This window comes from Pristis pectinata, chromosome 24 (assembly GCF_009764475.1).
Source record: "Pristis pectinata isolate sPriPec2 chromosome 24, sPriPec2.1.pri, whole genome shotgun sequence".
Classification (NCBI taxonomy): domain Eukaryota; kingdom Metazoa; phylum Chordata; class Chondrichthyes; order Rhinopristiformes; family Pristidae; genus Pristis; species Pristis pectinata.
Window position 1 is genome coordinate 35,393,460 of NC_067428.1, and position 17,176 is coordinate 35,410,635.

At 42.5% G+C, this 17,176-nt stretch overlaps 2 protein-coding genes across 4 annotated transcripts in view; both read left to right on the top strand.

Moving 5' to 3' along the window:
- The window catches only part of rfxank (regulatory factor X-associated ankyrin-containing protein), an 830,559-nt gene that overhangs the window by 540,154 nt on the left and 273,229 nt on the right, over positions 1–17,176 (top strand). The window lies entirely within an intron of this gene.
- The window catches only part of LOC127582443 (tyrosine-protein kinase JAK2-like), a 130,735-nt gene that overhangs the window by 61,773 nt on the left and 51,786 nt on the right, over positions 1–17,176 (top strand). The window contains 4 exon segments of the mRNA XM_052037703.1: positions 3,951–4,062; positions 6,434–6,614; positions 10,761–10,885; positions 15,338–15,469. Of these exon segments, the coding sequence (XP_051893663.1) occupies positions 3,951–4,062; positions 6,434–6,614; positions 10,761–10,885; positions 15,338–15,469 (550 nt within the window).

Consider the following 17,176-nt stretch of genomic DNA (forward strand, 5'->3'; position numbering starts at 1 on the left):
TACATTGGTCAAATTCAAGAGATTGCTAGATAAGCATATGGTGGAATTTAAAATAGAGGGATATATGGGAAGAAGGGGTTAGATAGTCTTAGGCGAGGTTTAAAGGTCGGCACAACATTATGGGCCAAATGGCCTGTATTGTGCTGTACCGTTCTATGGTTTGCTAGTGCTGCTCGTGGGGGGGGCGGGGGGCGGGGGTTTAAACTAGAGTTGGGGGGTGGTGGGAACCAGAGTGACAGGACAGCATGTGGAGAGGCTGCTGTGGGGAAAGTAGATCTTAAGACTACAAGCAAAGATGGAAACGGAAAGGTTGAGCGTGGTGGGACTAATGTTCTGAGTTGCGTCTATTTCAATGCAAGTATTGTAGGTAAGGCAGATGAATTTACAGCGTGGATCCATACGTGGAATTATGATGTTGTAGCCATTAGTGAGACTTGGTTGCAGGAGGGGCAGGACTGACAGCTCAGTATACTGGGATTCTTGTGTTTTAAACATGATAGAGGGGAAGGTATTAAACGGGGAAGGGTGGTATTACTCATCAGGGAAAATGTCACAGCAGTGCTCAGAGAGGACAGACTGGAGGGCTCAACTACCAAAGCAATTTGGGTGAAACTGAGGAATAAAAAAGGGACGACCACATTAATGGGACAATATTATAGGACCTCCAATATCAGTGCGATTTAGAGGAGCAAATTTGTACTCAGTCGCAGGAATATAAAGTTGTGGATTGTAGGTAATTTTAACTTTCCATATATTGACTGGGGACTCCCACACTGTAAAAGTACTAGGTTGGATCAAGCTTAGCGCGACGCTATTACAGCGGTCAGCAATTGGTGTTTGATTCCCGTCACTGTCTGTAAGGAGCTTGTACGTTTTCCCGTGGTTTGCGTGGGTTTCCTCCGGGTGCTCCGGTTTCCTCCCACATTCTAAAAAGACGTACTGGTAGGTCAATTGGGTTTTAAAATGGGCGGTGCGGACTTGTTGGGCCATAAGGGCCTGTTACCACACATGTAAATAAAATTTAAATTAAAAAAAATGTGTTTAGGAAAGTTTCCTTAATCAATATGTAGAGGTCTCAACTGGAGAGAATGCAATACTGGAATCTCCTCTTAGGAAAGAGACAGGACAGATGACAGAAGTGAGTGTAGGGAAGCACTTCTGATCTAGTGATCATAATTCCATTAGTTTCAAGATAATTATAGAAAAGGAAAGGACTGGTCCTTAGGTTAAGATTCTAAACTGGAGGAAGGCTGATTTTTGATGGCATCAGAAAGGATCCGCAGGCGTGGACTGGGATAGGCTGTTTTTCCGGCAAAGAGGTGCTTGGTAAGTGGGAGGCCTTCAAGAGTGAAATATTGATAGTACAGAATCTGTATGTTCCTGTTAGGATAAAAGGCAAGGCTAACAGCCTTGGATTAGATGGGCTGAAGGGCCTGTTTCTGTGCTGCAGTGCTCTGACTCTAAGTACAAAATTGCATCATTATAGAATTAGTTCAGCCAGTCCATGGAAAAGAAATCTTGGGAAATTCTTTCTGTAAAAGTCCTGTGGATTTCCAGACTTATTTGATGCAGCACAGATTGATCTGGGACAGTTTATGAAACCATACCAGTTGCACAGGATACTGTACCTTTTGGAGATCATGATGTGAAAACAAAAACATCAACTTGCATTTACATAGTACTTTTAACCTTAGTACAATGTCCCAGGATGTTTCACAGCCACATAATAAGGAACAAAAATTAACACAATCTATGGAGATGTCGCACTTTGGGAGGTCAAATGTAAGAGGAAACTATACAGTTAATGGCAGGACCCTTAACAGCATTGATATACAGAGGGATCTTGGAATCCAAGTCCTTAGCTCTTTGAAAGTGGAAACAGAAGTAGTTAAGAGTGGTAAAGAAGGTATACAGCATGCTTGCCTTAATCAGTTAGGGCACTGAGTATAAGAATCAGTGAGTCATGATGCAGCTATATAAAATTTTGGTTAGTCAACACATTGAGTATTGTGTACAGTTCTCATTGGCATTATGGGAAGGGTGTGGAGGCTTTGGAGAGGGTGCAGAAGAGGTTTAACAGGATGCCGCCAGATATGAGGGTTTTAGCTATAACAAGAGTTTGGACAAACTTGGATTGTTTTTTCTGAGTGTCAGAGACTGAGGAGTGACCTGAAAGATGTTTATAAAATCATGAGGCATAGATAGGATACACAGTCAGAATCTGCTTCCCAGGGTAGAAATGTCAAATACTGGCGGACATGCATTTAAGTTGAGAGGGGAAAGTTTAAAGGGGATGTAAGGGGCAACTTCTTTTACACAGATTGGAGGGTGCCTGAAATGAACTTCCAGGGAGACTAGTGGAAGCAGATATGATAGTAGCGTTTAAGAGGCTGTTAGATGGGCACACAGATAAGCAGGGAATGGAGGGATACGGATGATGTGCTGGCAGAAAAGAATTAATTTAATTCAGTATCATGTTTGGCACAGACATTGTGGCCAAAGGGCCTGTTCCTGTGTTGTACTGTTAAATGTTCTATATCAAGAGACAATAGTGATTTAGTGCCAGGCCACAGTAGTGACAATGGCTCCAGGGTCAGTGGAGTGTTCAGTTTGTGAGATATGGGAGTTCTAGGTGACATCTAAGGTTGGTAGTGTTGTGGATAGTGTAGAAGGTTGCTGTAGATTACAACAGGACATTGATAGGATGCAGAGCTGGGCTGAGAAGTAGCAAATGGAGTTCAACCTGGATAAGTGTGAAGTGATACTCTTTGGAAGATCGAATTTGAAGGCAGAATACAGGGTTAATGGCAGGATTCTTAGCAGTGTGGAGGAACAGAGGGATTTTGGGGCCCATATCCATAGATCCCTCAAGGTTGCCGTGCTGGTCGATAGGGTTGTTAAGAAGGTGTATGGTGTGTTGGCCTTCATTAGTTGGGGTATTGAGTTCAAGAGCTGCGAGGTAATGTTACAGCTCTATAGAACTCTGGTTAAACCACACTTGGAGTATTGTGTTCATTTCTGGTCACCTCACTATAGGAAGGATGTGTAAGCTTTAAAGAGGGTGCAGAGGAGATTTACCACTATGCTGCCTGGATTAGAAAGCACATCTTGTGAGGATAGGTTGAGTGAGCTAGGGCTTTTCTCTTTGGAGAGAAGGAGGATGAGAGGTTACTTGATAGAGGTGTACAAGATAGGAGGTGTAGCTTGAGTGGACAGTCAAGGACTCTTTCTCAGGGCGAAAATGGCTAAAATGAGGGGGCATAATTTTAAGGTGATTGGAGGAAGGTACAAGGGGGATGTCAGAGGTAATTTTTTTTACACAGAGTGGTGGGTGCGTGGAACGCACTGCCGGCAGAGGTTGTGGGGGCAGATACATTAGGGACATTTAAGAGACTCTTAGGTAGACACATGAACGATATAGAAATGGAGGGCTATGTGGAAGGGAAGGGTTAGATAGATATCAGAGCAGGATAAAATGTCAGCACAACATTGTGGGCTGTAGGACCTGTACTGTGCTGCAGTATTCCATGTTCTAATAGGGTAGATCACCAAATGTCAATCAATAAATTGGATTTGAGGAGTGCATCACAGGAGGTAGCGAGGGTTAGGGAGGGAATGCTAGAGTTTAGGGACAGCAGCAGAAGAAACAGCAGTCAATGGTAGAGAGCAGAAGTAGAGGATAAATTAACGAGGTTTAAGCAGTTTGTAATCTGGCAATCCGATCTTCACTCCATTTCCAATCATAACAGGGGCACAAGATGCTTGCCAGGTGGCAATGTTCTAGTTCTCGGGATGACATCAAAGGAAGAGCTTCAGAATGACAGAAACTGTGGCAGCAACAATATCACTTCTCTCCTCCTCACACCAAGTACTGCACCCCAGCCCTTGGAAGGGTCCATGCAATTATTTGGCTTTTCATTATTCTAAATTATTCTTTTCTTCCATGACAGCTCCGACTTTGCCGTGTCCAAGCTAAGGAAACATGGAAACAGGAAAGGTCTTTACATCCTGCGCTGTAGCCCAAAGGATTTCAACAAGTACTTCCTGACCGTTTGTGTTGAAGTAAGTTGACTGAGATAAGTTGAGACAAATGATCTGTATTTCCTAATGAGTTCCCTTGTTTAATTCATTGTGACCTATGCACAATGTGCACTCTCCTCCAACTAGCTCTACTCTAAACATTGGTTGAGCTTTGGACTCCTGTGGACATCAGTGTTTGGTCAGCATTGTAGCCACAGCAGCTGAGTGAGATACACAGAAAAAGTTTTGCTCTGATTTGGTAGCAATAAAGAGTGCAGAAGAGATTTACAAGGATGTTGCCTGGAACGGAGGGCTAAGAAATTGAATAGTCTGAGTTTATTCTCACTGGAATATAGGAGGCTGAGGGGTGACATTACAGAGAAGCATAAACAGAATAGTTAGAATCTTTTTTCCAGGGCCTTGTGGCCCTGATATGGAAGTTGTTCTGGATTGCAAGGGTGATTCACGACAGGAAGTGGCTGATCAAAGTTCACAGTTGCTGCAATATGACCTGAAAACTATCATGTGCAATTTACTGTGGGGTTAGTTATTTCTATTCACAGAACCAGTGATTCCTGATCCAATCTCAGACTGAGGGAGTCCTTGCATCTTCCCATAGTGGTGGTCGTCTATGTGTGGAGCCTCGGGAGATGGGGGAAGATCTTAAACGGTTTTTTTGCATCAGTATTTACTCAGGAAACTGGCACAGTGGATATGGAAGGAAGGGAAACAAGCAGTAGTGTCATGGAACATATAGAGATTAAAGAGGAGGAGATGCTTGCTGTCTTGCAGCAAATAAAGGTAGATAAACCCTCTGGGCCTGACAAGATATTACCTCGGACCTTGAGAGAAACTAGTGTAGAAATTGCAGGGGCCTTGGCAGATATATTTAAAATGTCCTTAGCCATGGGTGCAGTGCCGGAGGACTGGAGGGTAGCTCATGTTCTGTTGTTTAAAAAGGGCTCTAAAAGTAAACCAGGTAATTACAGGCTGGTGAGTCTGACGTCACTAGTAGGTAAATTATTGGAAGGTGTTCTGAGAGATCGGGTATACAAGTATGTGGACAGCCAAGGGCTGATTAAGGATAGTCAGCATGGCTTCGTGCGTGGTAGATCGTGCTTAACGAATCTTGCAGAATTTTTCGAGGAGGTTATCAAGAAAGTAGATAAAGGAAAGGTTGTAGATGTCATATACAAGGACTTTAGTAAGGCCTTTGACAAGGTCCCACATGGGAGGTTAGTTCAAAAGGTTCAGACACTAGGTATCCATGGAAAGGTTGTAAACTGGATTCCAAATTGGCTGTGTGGGAAAAGACAGAGTGGTAGTGGATGATTGTTTCTCAGACTGGAGGCCTGTGACTAGTGGTGTGCCTCAGGGATCTGTGCTGGGTCCATTGTTGTTTGTTGTATATATCAATGATCTAGATGATAATGTGGTAAATTGGATCAGCAAGTTTGCTGATGACACTAAGATTGGAGGTGTAGTGGACAGCGAGGAAGACTTTCAAAGCTTACAGAGGGATCTGGACCAATTGGAAAAATGGTCCAGAAAATGGCAGATGGAATTTAATGCAGACAAGTGTGAAGTGTTGCATTTTGGAAGGACAAATCAAGGTAGGACGTACACAGTAAATGGTAGGGCACTGAGGAGTGCAGAGGAACAAAGGGATCTGGGAGTTCAGATACATAATTTCCTGAAAGTGGTGTCACAGGTAGACAGGGTTGTAAAGAAGGCTTTTGGCATCCTGGCATTCATAAATCAAAGTATTAAGTACAGGAGTTGGGATGTTATGGTGAGGTTGTATAAGACATTGGTGAGGCCAAATTTGGAGTATTGTGTGCAGTTCTAGTCACCTAACTATAGGAAGGGCATCAGTAAGATTGAAAGAGTGCAGAGAAGAATTACTAGAATGTTGCTGGGTCTTCAGGAGTTGAGTTACAGGGAAAGATTGAACAGGTTAGGACTTTATTTCTTGGAACGTAGAAGAATGAGGGGAGATTTGATAGAGGTTTACAAAATTATGAGGGGTATAGACAGAGTTAATGCAAGTAGGCTCTTTCCATCTAGATTAGGAGAGATAAGTACGAGAGGACATGGCTTTAGAGTGAAAGGGGAAAGGTTTAGGGGGAACTTCTTCACTCAAAGAGTGGTGGGAGTGTGGAACGGGATGCCATCTGATGTAGTAAATGCAGGCTCACTCTTCAGTTTTAAGAATAAATTGGATAGATGCATAGATGGGAGAGGTCTGGAGGGTTATGGACTGGGTGCAGGTAAATGGGACTAGCAGAATAAAGTTTCAGCACAGATTAGAAGGGCTGAATGGCCTGTTTTCTGTGCTGTAGTGTTCTCTGGTTCTATCTATCCTCTTGCCACCAAATGACAGCACTTTTAACAACATTTTCATTTTCTGCAGACGGAACTTGGGAAGGATTATAAGGACTGCTTGATTATCAAGGGGGAGAACTACTCTCTGGCTGGTGTACCACGGCAGTTTGAGAGCTTGAAGTGTCTGCTGAATTATTATCAGAGCACAGGCCTTGTGTCCGAGGGAGTCAACATTGAGCTCAACACCTGCTGCATACCCAGAGCCAAAGGTAAAGGGCCTTTATATTTCTAATTTTCTCCATGAAATCCCCTTCCAGACCTCTGCCTTTTCCTCACTCTACTCCATTTGATTATTTAAGACCCCTAACTTCACCTAAAGTCCCCTTAAGGGGGTTCAGTGTCAAAGGGTGAATCATGTCCTGTAAAGTGCCTTGGGGTGTCTCACCACATTAAAGGTGCTGTAGGTGTAAAAGTAATTGTTCACACCTGCCCAGGAAAGGAAATAACTCCAGGTGTCAGTCATGACTCTAAGACTCTGAGTTCCAATAAGGACTCGCCACATCTCCCACAGGGAATATCTTTGGAACAAAAACAGGCAATAGCTTTGCTAGGGGTATATACCCAGACATCCCAACATACAGCAGGAATAGAGGAGCAGGAATAGAGGAGCAGAAATGTGGACAAATCTCAGGGATCTGTAAGAATATAAGGGTTACAGTACTCATTGATTTCAACTGCCCCTGCATTAACTACAACTATTTTAGTGTGGAAAGTTTGAAGTGCAAGGGAGGTTTCTGAGTCAGTATGTAAATTTTCCAACTACAGAAGGGGAAGTACTGGAGCTAACCTTAAGGAATACAATTGAGAAAGTAGTTGATGTCAGTGGGAAAGCATTTCAGAGATAGTGACCATAACTCTAAGTTTCAAGGAAGTAATGGAAAGGGAGAAGGATGGTTAGAAAATTAAGGTCCTGAATTTGGAAGACTAATTTCAGTATCATAAGGCAGAACCTGTCAAAAGTACACTGAGGCTACGTATACAAGTAGATCTATAATCATGTGTAAAACATAAATGTGAAATAGTGAGAGTTCAGGTCCAATGTGTTCCTCTAAATTTGAAAGGCACAGACAGCAAATCGAGGAACCCTGGATGACGAACAACATTGAGGGCAGGATAAAGAGAACTAATAACAGGGACGTTCTTTAGAAGAATAGAAAATGTAGGGAGGTACTTAAAAGTAAAATCAGAAGGGCAAAGAGGAGGCAAGAAATATCACTAGCAGACAGGATGAAGTAAAATCACTGAACAAGTATGTTAAGGGCAAGGGGAGAACCAGAGAAAGAGTAGGGCTATTACTTCTCATCTGTATTTCCTGAGAAGGAAGATGTTATAGCTAGAGAATTCAGGGAGGGGGATGGGAATATTCTTGAACATGTTTGAATTAAAAACAAGGATGTATTTGATTTTTTAGCAGGTTTAAAGGTAGATCAATCCTTGGGGCTTGTCAGTATGTATTCCTGGCTGCTAAGGGAGGAAGGAAAACTGTTGAAGCCCTGACAGAAACTTTAATTCTTTGCTGGCCATAAATGAGGATCCCAATGACTGGAGGATGGCAAATGTGGTAACTTTTCCCAAGAAAGGCAGCAAGGGTAATCCTGGTAATTACAGACCCCTGCATCTAACATCAGTTGTACTGAAGTTATTGGGGAAAAAATGCCAAGGGACCAGATTAACTACACTTGGAAAGGCAGGAATTGATCAAAGATAGCACAAATCTCTATGTGGAAGATCTTGTCCAATCAATTTGATTGAACTTTTTGAAGAAACTAAACGTATTGATGAGGGCAGTGCAGACAATATAGACTACAAGCACTTCAGTAAGACCTTTGACAAGGTCTTACATGGGAAACTTGTCCAAAAGTTTAGATTCCATGGGATCCAAGGCAAATTTGATCCAAAATTAGCTTGGTGATAGGAGGCAGAGAGTGAAAGTGGAGGCTGTTTTGTGATTGGATGGCTATGACCAGTAGTGTGAAAATGAGGATTGAAGCTGAGACCCTTACTGCTTGTTATACATTAACAGTTTGGACAAGGTTGGTGGTGTTGTGGATAGTGTAGAAGGTTGCTGTAGATTACAACAGGATACTGGTAGAGTGCAGAGCTGGGCTGAGAAGTGGCAGATGGAGTTCAACCCAGATAAATGTGAGGTGATAAACTTCAGGAGATCAAATTCAAAGGCAGAATACAAGGTTATAATGGCAGGACTCTTAGCAGTGTGGAGGAACAGAGGGATCTTGGGGTCCACATCCATAGATCCCTCAAGGTTTCCATGCAGGTGGATAAGGTTGTTAAGAAGCCGTATGGTGTGTTGGCTGTATTAGTCAGGGGATTGAGATCAAGAGCCGTGAGGTGATGTTGCAGCTCTATAGAACTCTGGTTAGACCACACACGGAGTATTGTGTTCACTTCTGGTCAGCTCATTATAGAAAGGATGTGGAAGCTTTAGAGAGGGTGCAGAGGAGATTTACCAGGATGTTGCCTGGATTGGAGAGCATGTCTTATGAGGATAGGTTGAGTGTGCTAGGGCTATTCTCTTTGGAGAGAAGGAGGATAAGAGGTGATTTGATAGAGGTGTACAAGATGATAAGAGGCATAGATTAAGTGGACAGTCAGAGACTTTTTCCCAGGGTGACAGTGGCTAACACGAGGGGACATAATTTTAAGCTGATTGGAGGAAGGTATAAAGGGGATGTCAGGGGTAAGTTTTTTTTACACAGAGTGGTGAGTGCATGGAATGCACTGCCGGCAGATGTGGTGGGGGCAGATACGTTAGGGACATTTAAGAGACTTTTAGATGGACACATGAATGATAGAAAAATAGGGGTCTATGTGGGAGGGAAGGGTTAGATAGACCTTAGAACAGGATAAAATGTCAACACAACATTGTGGACCAAAGAGCCTTTACTGTGCTGTAGTTTTCTATGTTCTTTGTTCTATGAATTTAGGAGCAATGATTAGTAAGTTTCAGATGACACCAAAAAATGGTGGTGGTGTTGATAGTGAAGAGGATAGTCTTAGGTTATGGGTAGATACTGTATTAGCCAATTTACCAACTTGTATTGATGAATTGGTAAAATGGGAAATTGCAGTTGAAATTTCATCCTAACAAGTGAGGTGATGCACCTTTTGAGGTACAAATAGGTGTGGGCCCTAGGGAGTACTGGGGAACAGAGGGACCTTGGAGTATATCCGAAGATCCGTGAGGGTGACAGCACAGATAGATGGTGTGGTGAAGAAGGCATGCAAGATACTTGTCTTCATTATCTGGGAATTTGAATATGGGAGGAGGGAGGTCATAGTTCAGCTTTATAAAATATTGCACTATTGTTGAAGAACAACAACACAGCAGAACTTAAGAGGATATCCTGCAGGAACATCCAACAAGGCCATGTGGTTAGAACATGGAAATATAAAAGGGGAGGGATTAATTTGATGGGATTATTACTCCAGATCCCCCAATAGTAAATGGGAATTGGAGGAGCATGTAGGTAAGGATATCACAGGTAGGTGTAGGAATAACAGGGTTGCAATAGTAGGCGACTTTAACCGCTAATATTGACTGGCACTGCATTAATGCTAAGGGATTAGATGGGGCAGGATTAGTTAAGCAAGTCCAGGAAGGTTTTCTGATGCAATATATAGTTGAACCTACTAGAGAAGGGTTCTACATTTGACCTCCTCTTAGTAAATGAGGTAGGCAAGTGATTGATGCATTGCTGGGGGAGAACTTTGGACCAGTGATCATAATTCTTGAACTCATTGCCTTTCTGACAGCTTTTCACGTTGTTATCTCTGGAAAGGTTAATGACTTAATTCAGAGAAACAGCAAACCCTACAACTCCCTCCATCTCTTCACCTCCTTCCCAAATCTTTGCTCCATGGCTTGGATCTTCTTTCCAAAGGAACACACTAAGTTGAACATAATACCTTAGACAACATTTCCAGATGCCTACAATCACCAATATAAACATTCCAACATAAGTGCTCAATATCTGGGGCCTTGTAGTGTTGTGATCTCAATATTGCATTGATAATCACACAATGTGTTTCATTAATTCCTTTTCATTCATGTAATTCTATAACATGAAAAACTGACCAACCAGTTCACAAGATCCTTCTATATAAAGTTTGGGGATTGGTGAAAGATTTGGAAGATGTTGTCTGGTTTCTAGATTTCTGGCAACAATGATGGAGATTTCCATCAAAACATGAACAGTAAACTGGCAGAGGGATTCTGAATGAACGTCAAGCAGGTCATATGGCAGACAAGCTCATCTGCCAGATATCCTTACCTCCTGAACAACCTCTCATTGTTCCTGTCTTGATCATTATTTTCCTTTCTCTCTCTCTTCCAGAAAAGTCCAACTTGATTATCATTCGCGGTAACTGGTCCTCTGATCTCCTTGTCTCACCTGTAATGCAACGACGGAATGTCAATCAGATGATGTTCCATAAAGTAAAGAAGGAGGAGCTAATTTGGGTGAGTTTATCAAAGTGCCTCAAACAAACAAGTGTTTAATTCAAAGATAAATAAACCTGTGCTGATACTGGAGATCTGAAATCCAAACAGAAAATGTGAATTCAAACATTTCTGATAACCAGTCTTTCCCATTTGTCAGAACTGGCCTCTTCTGATGTAATGTTAACTCAGTTTCTCTCTCCACAGATGCTACCTAACCTGCCGAGTATTCTAGCATTCTCTTTCATTTCAGTTTTTCAGCAATTGCCATGTTCTACATTTCCTAGTTCCAGCATTATCTTTTTCTGTTTCCCATTAATCTTCGCCATTTACACTTCCTCCAGACTGATAGGTTGTGTGATTACCAAGCCTTCACCACCAAGTTGCCATCTGGATTTTTTTGGTCTTCACCCAATCACAGACTTTCCCTTTGTTTTGTCTACCCCTTCCACTTCTCTGCAATTTACAACACACCTTCCCAAGTCTAGTGAATGATTTTCCATTTCCCTCTCCACAGATCCTGCCTGATCTGAACAATGAGTTCAAATGCAGCATTTTCAGTGTTCATTTCAGATATCCAGCATCTGTAGTTTTTTGCTTTTAGGCCAAATCCTTAAATTGGGAATGAATATAGTCAATGTCATAATGTAGATTCCTGCAGCCCAAAGGATGAGGTGGTCAGTTTTGCAAATCCTGTTGTCAAAGTATGGACTGTTACAGGAAAATGAAACTTCCAGCTGTCAGGTGATCTGGTTCAATTGGACTACAGTCAGATATAAAGGAAACGTCCTTGACACTTTCCAATCAACATACACCAGCATTCTTCTCGTGATGTGGTTTTATCTTCTCCCACCTTTGAGAACAATTACCAATTAGTGACGAATTAGAAACATTTAGTGCTGTAACGCAGTGTGAGTCAGAGGACTGAGAGTCAAAATTCCTTGAACAGGGGACAGCAAAGGAAAGGAAATTTATCAGCTCGAGCAGCAGCAGGTTGGAAGCCAATTGAGTTCTGTTCCCCACCCAAAAATAATCAGCACCAGTTTCCAAGAAATGCTTGTCAAGTGAAGCCAAAGAAGAGATGGATTTTTATTTGTATAGCACTTCACTTCAATGTAGTTACTGCTGCGATACAAGGGAAACACAGCAGACAATCCGAAACCACCAGTTTGATAACGTCCATTGAATCTTTATAGTGATAATGACCAAGATACAACTACTGGCCCAAACGTTATGCAGTACTCCCTATTCTCCTTCTAAATGAATGGAACATGTAGTAGAGTTTGGATAGGGAAGTGTTGTACAGAAGAGCAGTGGCTTTGGCAGGAGTGTACAAACAGTGCAAGAAAAATTCTTGAAGAATCTGAGGGAATGTGCTGAAAATCAGAATGCTTAAACACTAATTTAAAAATTGTCACCAAATGAATCCAGGACTAGAAAGGTTTTACTGAGAAGGTTGTTTTGTTGGAGCATGAAATGCGTTGTCCCAGAGTGTATGAGATAGAATTCACTGGAATTTCAAAGGACTTGGATAGCAGTGGAAGCCGCCAGATCCAGACACTGTGCAATCAGTCCTGGGATGTTCTCCCAAAGTGCCAGCTCAGACATGTCCAAATGATCTCCTTCTGTGCCAAGAAATTAAATGGCCACTGTTATCTGTGGCCTTGGTGTGTCAATGAGCTGGTAGACATGGGCCTATTGCAGATAAATTCATCAGTGTGTGAGGCATGAGGAGATGGGAACTGACATACAGGGAAAGCCTTTCTTTCACAAGGAACGCACACGGGATCAGGTTGTGGGATGGGCGAAGCAGCTGGTGGTCAGTGGGGGAGTCCAGGTGACAGTCAGTGGTCTGATTTTGTGAACAGGAATTTTGGGGTGGGGCAAGTTGTGATAAGGATTGGCTCACATGGTCACCGGGCATTTCACATACTGGGGAAAATGACATCAGAAAGCAAACAGTTTCAATGCCAGTTAAAATTAATGGCTGGAAATTCCTTGGCAGTCAGTGGGCTAAATGTGAGAGCCTATTGTGCTGTGTCTGACTTCACTCAAACAGGGATGACATAATAGGATTACATATTTTCATGTAAAGTTCGGACCAAAGCAGGCCCTAGTGTAGCTGAATGCTAGCTTTTGGCTTCATGATTGTGAGAGTGGAGTGGGGAAACAAGTACAGTTCAATTACCATGTGCTCCCCAGACACCAGCTCCAGTGACTCGAGCTGCACAGGAAGCAATTCCCCCACTGGACTTTCCCATATCACTCTTCTCCTTTAAGAAACTGTTTTAAACTGGCCTCTGACTCCAGTCATCACATCACCCTGTCTGGCACAGTGTCACCTTTCATCCAATAAAACTTCTGTGAAGTAACTTGGAACATTTTACCACATTAAGAGCACCGCACATTTATGAGCTGATGTTGCAAATGAAATTAGTGGAGCCCAGCTTGAGCTCCATGTGGTGGGATTCCCTGCCTGCCCTATCTGATCCAAATGCACATGGGGTGCTCAGTTCTCTCAATGCCATTGTGCATCGAGACAGCAGCTATTGGGAGTGGAGAGAGATCAAAGTTACAGGCTGTAAACTCCCCTAAGAAAAGGTGAACAAAAGGCACTTCCTAACACTCCACTGCAGGACTGAGGGAATGATGAACTATAACAGATTCCATTTTTAGATAAAATGTTAAGCCAAACCCCATTTAACCAATAAAATTTCTCACTATAGATCATCTGGTAGTTATCATATTGTTTGTGGGAGCTTGCTATGTAGAAATTGATATTTCTCTTCTCTTTCTTGGGTACAAAGCTAATTTTCTTCCACTTTAGTTTTGAAGGGACTGATGAGAACTAATGTGGGAACTGCTGACTCCCCCATAGAGCAGGAGCCACCTGACAGGACAGGCAGATGTTTAGTTTATAAAGTGGTCGCTCCTTTAGCTGCTGTGTGCTCCCTATATGCAGACTGGAGGTTTTCAATACTATTCTGAATGTTCCTTCCTCACTTTGAGTTGTCAAGGGCCAGGGTTTCCCAAGAGTCAGTGCAGATGCTGCATTTTTTTCCAGGAGGCTATGACTATATCCTTGAATCGAAGCTTCTGACACTTGGCAATTCATTAGCATGTTTCCTGCATTACAACACTAACCTTACTTCAGAATTCTCTGTACAGCCTCTGTTGACATGCCATGTTGGCAAAAGATGCTGTAGATATTCTTTCTTCTTGAAGCACTGGAAAGATAATTGTGCAAAGAACTTTGTAAAAACAATATATACAGTAAAAGGGGATGAATTCTGTTCCTGGAAGTAAAACAAAACCAGCTGAGGAGTATGAGAGGGGAGAGACCAGATTAGTTCCTGCACCAGGGAAGGATAATTGTAGTGCAGGTCATCACCATGGTACTTTCAGTTCCTTCCTTGGTTAATGATTTTATTGGTTAGATAGGTGTTTGGTTTAATGTTTTCTACAATGCAGCTGATCAAAGGACATGATGGGCCAGGAATTTAATTGCTTCTCCCACTGGAGGAATCTCACAGGTTGTCTCAATGCTGGAGTTTGTGATGTTACTGGGACAGCACATCATTTCTTTGAGGAAAGCCTTTTTTACAGTCTGTCAGCCATGCCAAGGGTTAAATATCAAGCTTTACCTACTGTTGGATAAAGGAAATTGCCCAAATACCCAGAACCTTCATCCACAACCAAAAATCTCCTGGCTCCAATAAACTACATGCTCTAGGCAATGTTGGACCATAACAGCTGACTCAGAATATTGGACAGTACCAATTAACCTATTCTGAGTAAGGAAGGGAAGTCTGATTTAAGAAGTTCCTCAGACAATTCTGCATTGCATTAAGAAGATCACATAGAAGTAGGGAGATTCATGGATTTGTGTTCACAACTATCAGGAGGTCACTGATGAAGAATTCAGGAGAAACATTTTCATCCAAAATGCAATGAAAACATGGAACTCACTCCCACAGAGAGTGGTTGAGATGAAATGTTGAGACAGTATTTTGGAGGAAACTGGATAAACCCAGTGGGGGAAATAAATATAATGCCATGGTGATGAGGGTGAAATGAAGAGGGGTGGAGGATCACCAATGGGAGGCAAACACTAGTATGGACCAATCAGGCTGAATGGCCCATTTCTGTGTTGTGAGGTTTGTTCATTTAACATCCACAGTTGGATGCAAACACCTCCAATAGGACCATTTCTATCATCAGAGAGAAAGATCATCTTTCTGTATGGGAAAGACCAAACTTACCACAGGAAAGAAAGGCTGAATTTGCCTTCTACTGGATGAGAAATGCCTACATTTTCATCCTGTGATCAACGTTATCAAGGTCCAACTGCATGATGCTGCCATGGCATCAAGATTGCAGAAATGAGAATACGGTGGCCTCCAGCTTGTCTAAGTCAAGGTGAGGATGGCAGGCAGAACAGCTAATGTTCAGACTTTGCTTCTTTCATAACAGGGTGAAAGTCTGGGTCAAGGCTCCTTTACAAAAATCTTTAAAGGAACAAGAGAGGGAAATGCGGACAATGACTTCTACCAGATGGAGGTTTTACTGAAAGTGCTGGACTCCTCACACAGGAACTACTCTGAGGTAATCCCCGCAATTTTTCTTTTTGCTCTGCAAGGATTCTCATTGGTGGATGACAAAGAAAGGAATTATAGAGTGAAAGGAGAAATTATTTTGTTTGATTGGGAAGTCCAGAAAAGGGTAGAAATTTTAAGGCCTTACTTAACTAAGGTGGTGTCAGGACTCACCCAGAGGGCAATAAGAACCTTTCAAAGAACAGCTGGGAATCAATTAGTTGGAAATGACAAAACTAGATTTTTGTTGAGCAGAGAAATTAAGTCTTTTGTTACCACTGGAGTTCAAATATATCTATTAGCCAGAATCTGAGAGATATTGTACTAATGAAGGCTTGCATTCCAGAACTAGTTACATAGAACATATAGACCGCAGAACAGTACAGCACAGAACAGGACCTTTGGCCCACAATGTTGTGCTGATCTATTTGAATTAGTAATCAAATGCCCAACCAAACTAATCCCTTCCACCTATATATCCATATCCTTGCATTTCCTGCACATTCATGTGCCTATCTAAGAGCCTCTTGAATGCCCCTATCATATTTGTCTCCACCACCACCCCAGGCACCCACCACTCTGTGTTTATAATAATAAAAAACTTGCCCCACACATCTCCTTTGAACTTCCCCCCTCACCTTAAATGCATGTCCTCCAGTATTAGACATTTCAACCCTGGGAAAAAGATACTGACTATCTATCTATGCTTCTCATAACGTTAGAAACCTTTATCAGATCTCCCTTCAGCCTCTGCCGCTCCAGAGAAAACAACCCAAGTTTGTCCAACCTCTCCTTATAGCACATGCCCTCTAGTCCAGGCAGTATCCTGGTAAACCTCTTCTGCACCCTCTCCAAAGCCTCAACACCCTTCCTTTAATGGGGTGACCAGAACTGAATGCAATACTCCAGATGTGGCCTAATCAGAGTTTCATAAAGCTGCAGCATGACTTCCTGACTCTCGACCTCATCGCCTCGACTAATAAAGGCAAGCATGCCATATGCCGCCTTTGACACATTATCAACCTGTGTAGCCACCTTCAGGGAGCTATGAACTTGGACCCCAAGATCCCTCTGCTCATCAACACTGTTAAGGGTCTTGCCATTAACAGTGTACTGTCTCTTTACATTTGATCTCCCAAGGTGCAACGCTTCACATTTGGCCAGGTTAAACTCCATCTGCCACTTCTCCAACTATACCTTGCTGTCTCCTTTGCAAGTCTTAGCACCATCCACAACACTACCAATCTTACTAACCCACCCATCTACATTTTCATCCAGGTCATTTATATACTGTACATCGCAAACAGAGGTCCCGGTACAGATCCAGGCAGAACACAACTAGTCACAGGCCTCCAGCTAGAATAAGTCCCATCGACCACGGCCCTCTGTCTTCTATGGGCAGCTAGTTCTGAATCCAAACAGCCAATTCACCATGGATCCCATGCATCTTAATCTTCCAGATGAGCCTCCCATGAGGGACCTTGTAGATAACATCCACAGCTCTACCTTCATCAATCACCCTTGTCATCTCCTCAAGTTAGTAAGACACAATTTGCCCTGCACGAAGCCATAATCACTGTCCCTCATTAGGCTATGGTTATCCAAATGCTCTTAAATTCTATCCCAAAGAATCCTCTCCAGTAACTTCCCTACCACTGACATGAGACTCACCGGTCTATAGTTACCAAGATTATCCCGGTTTCCCTTCTTGAATAAT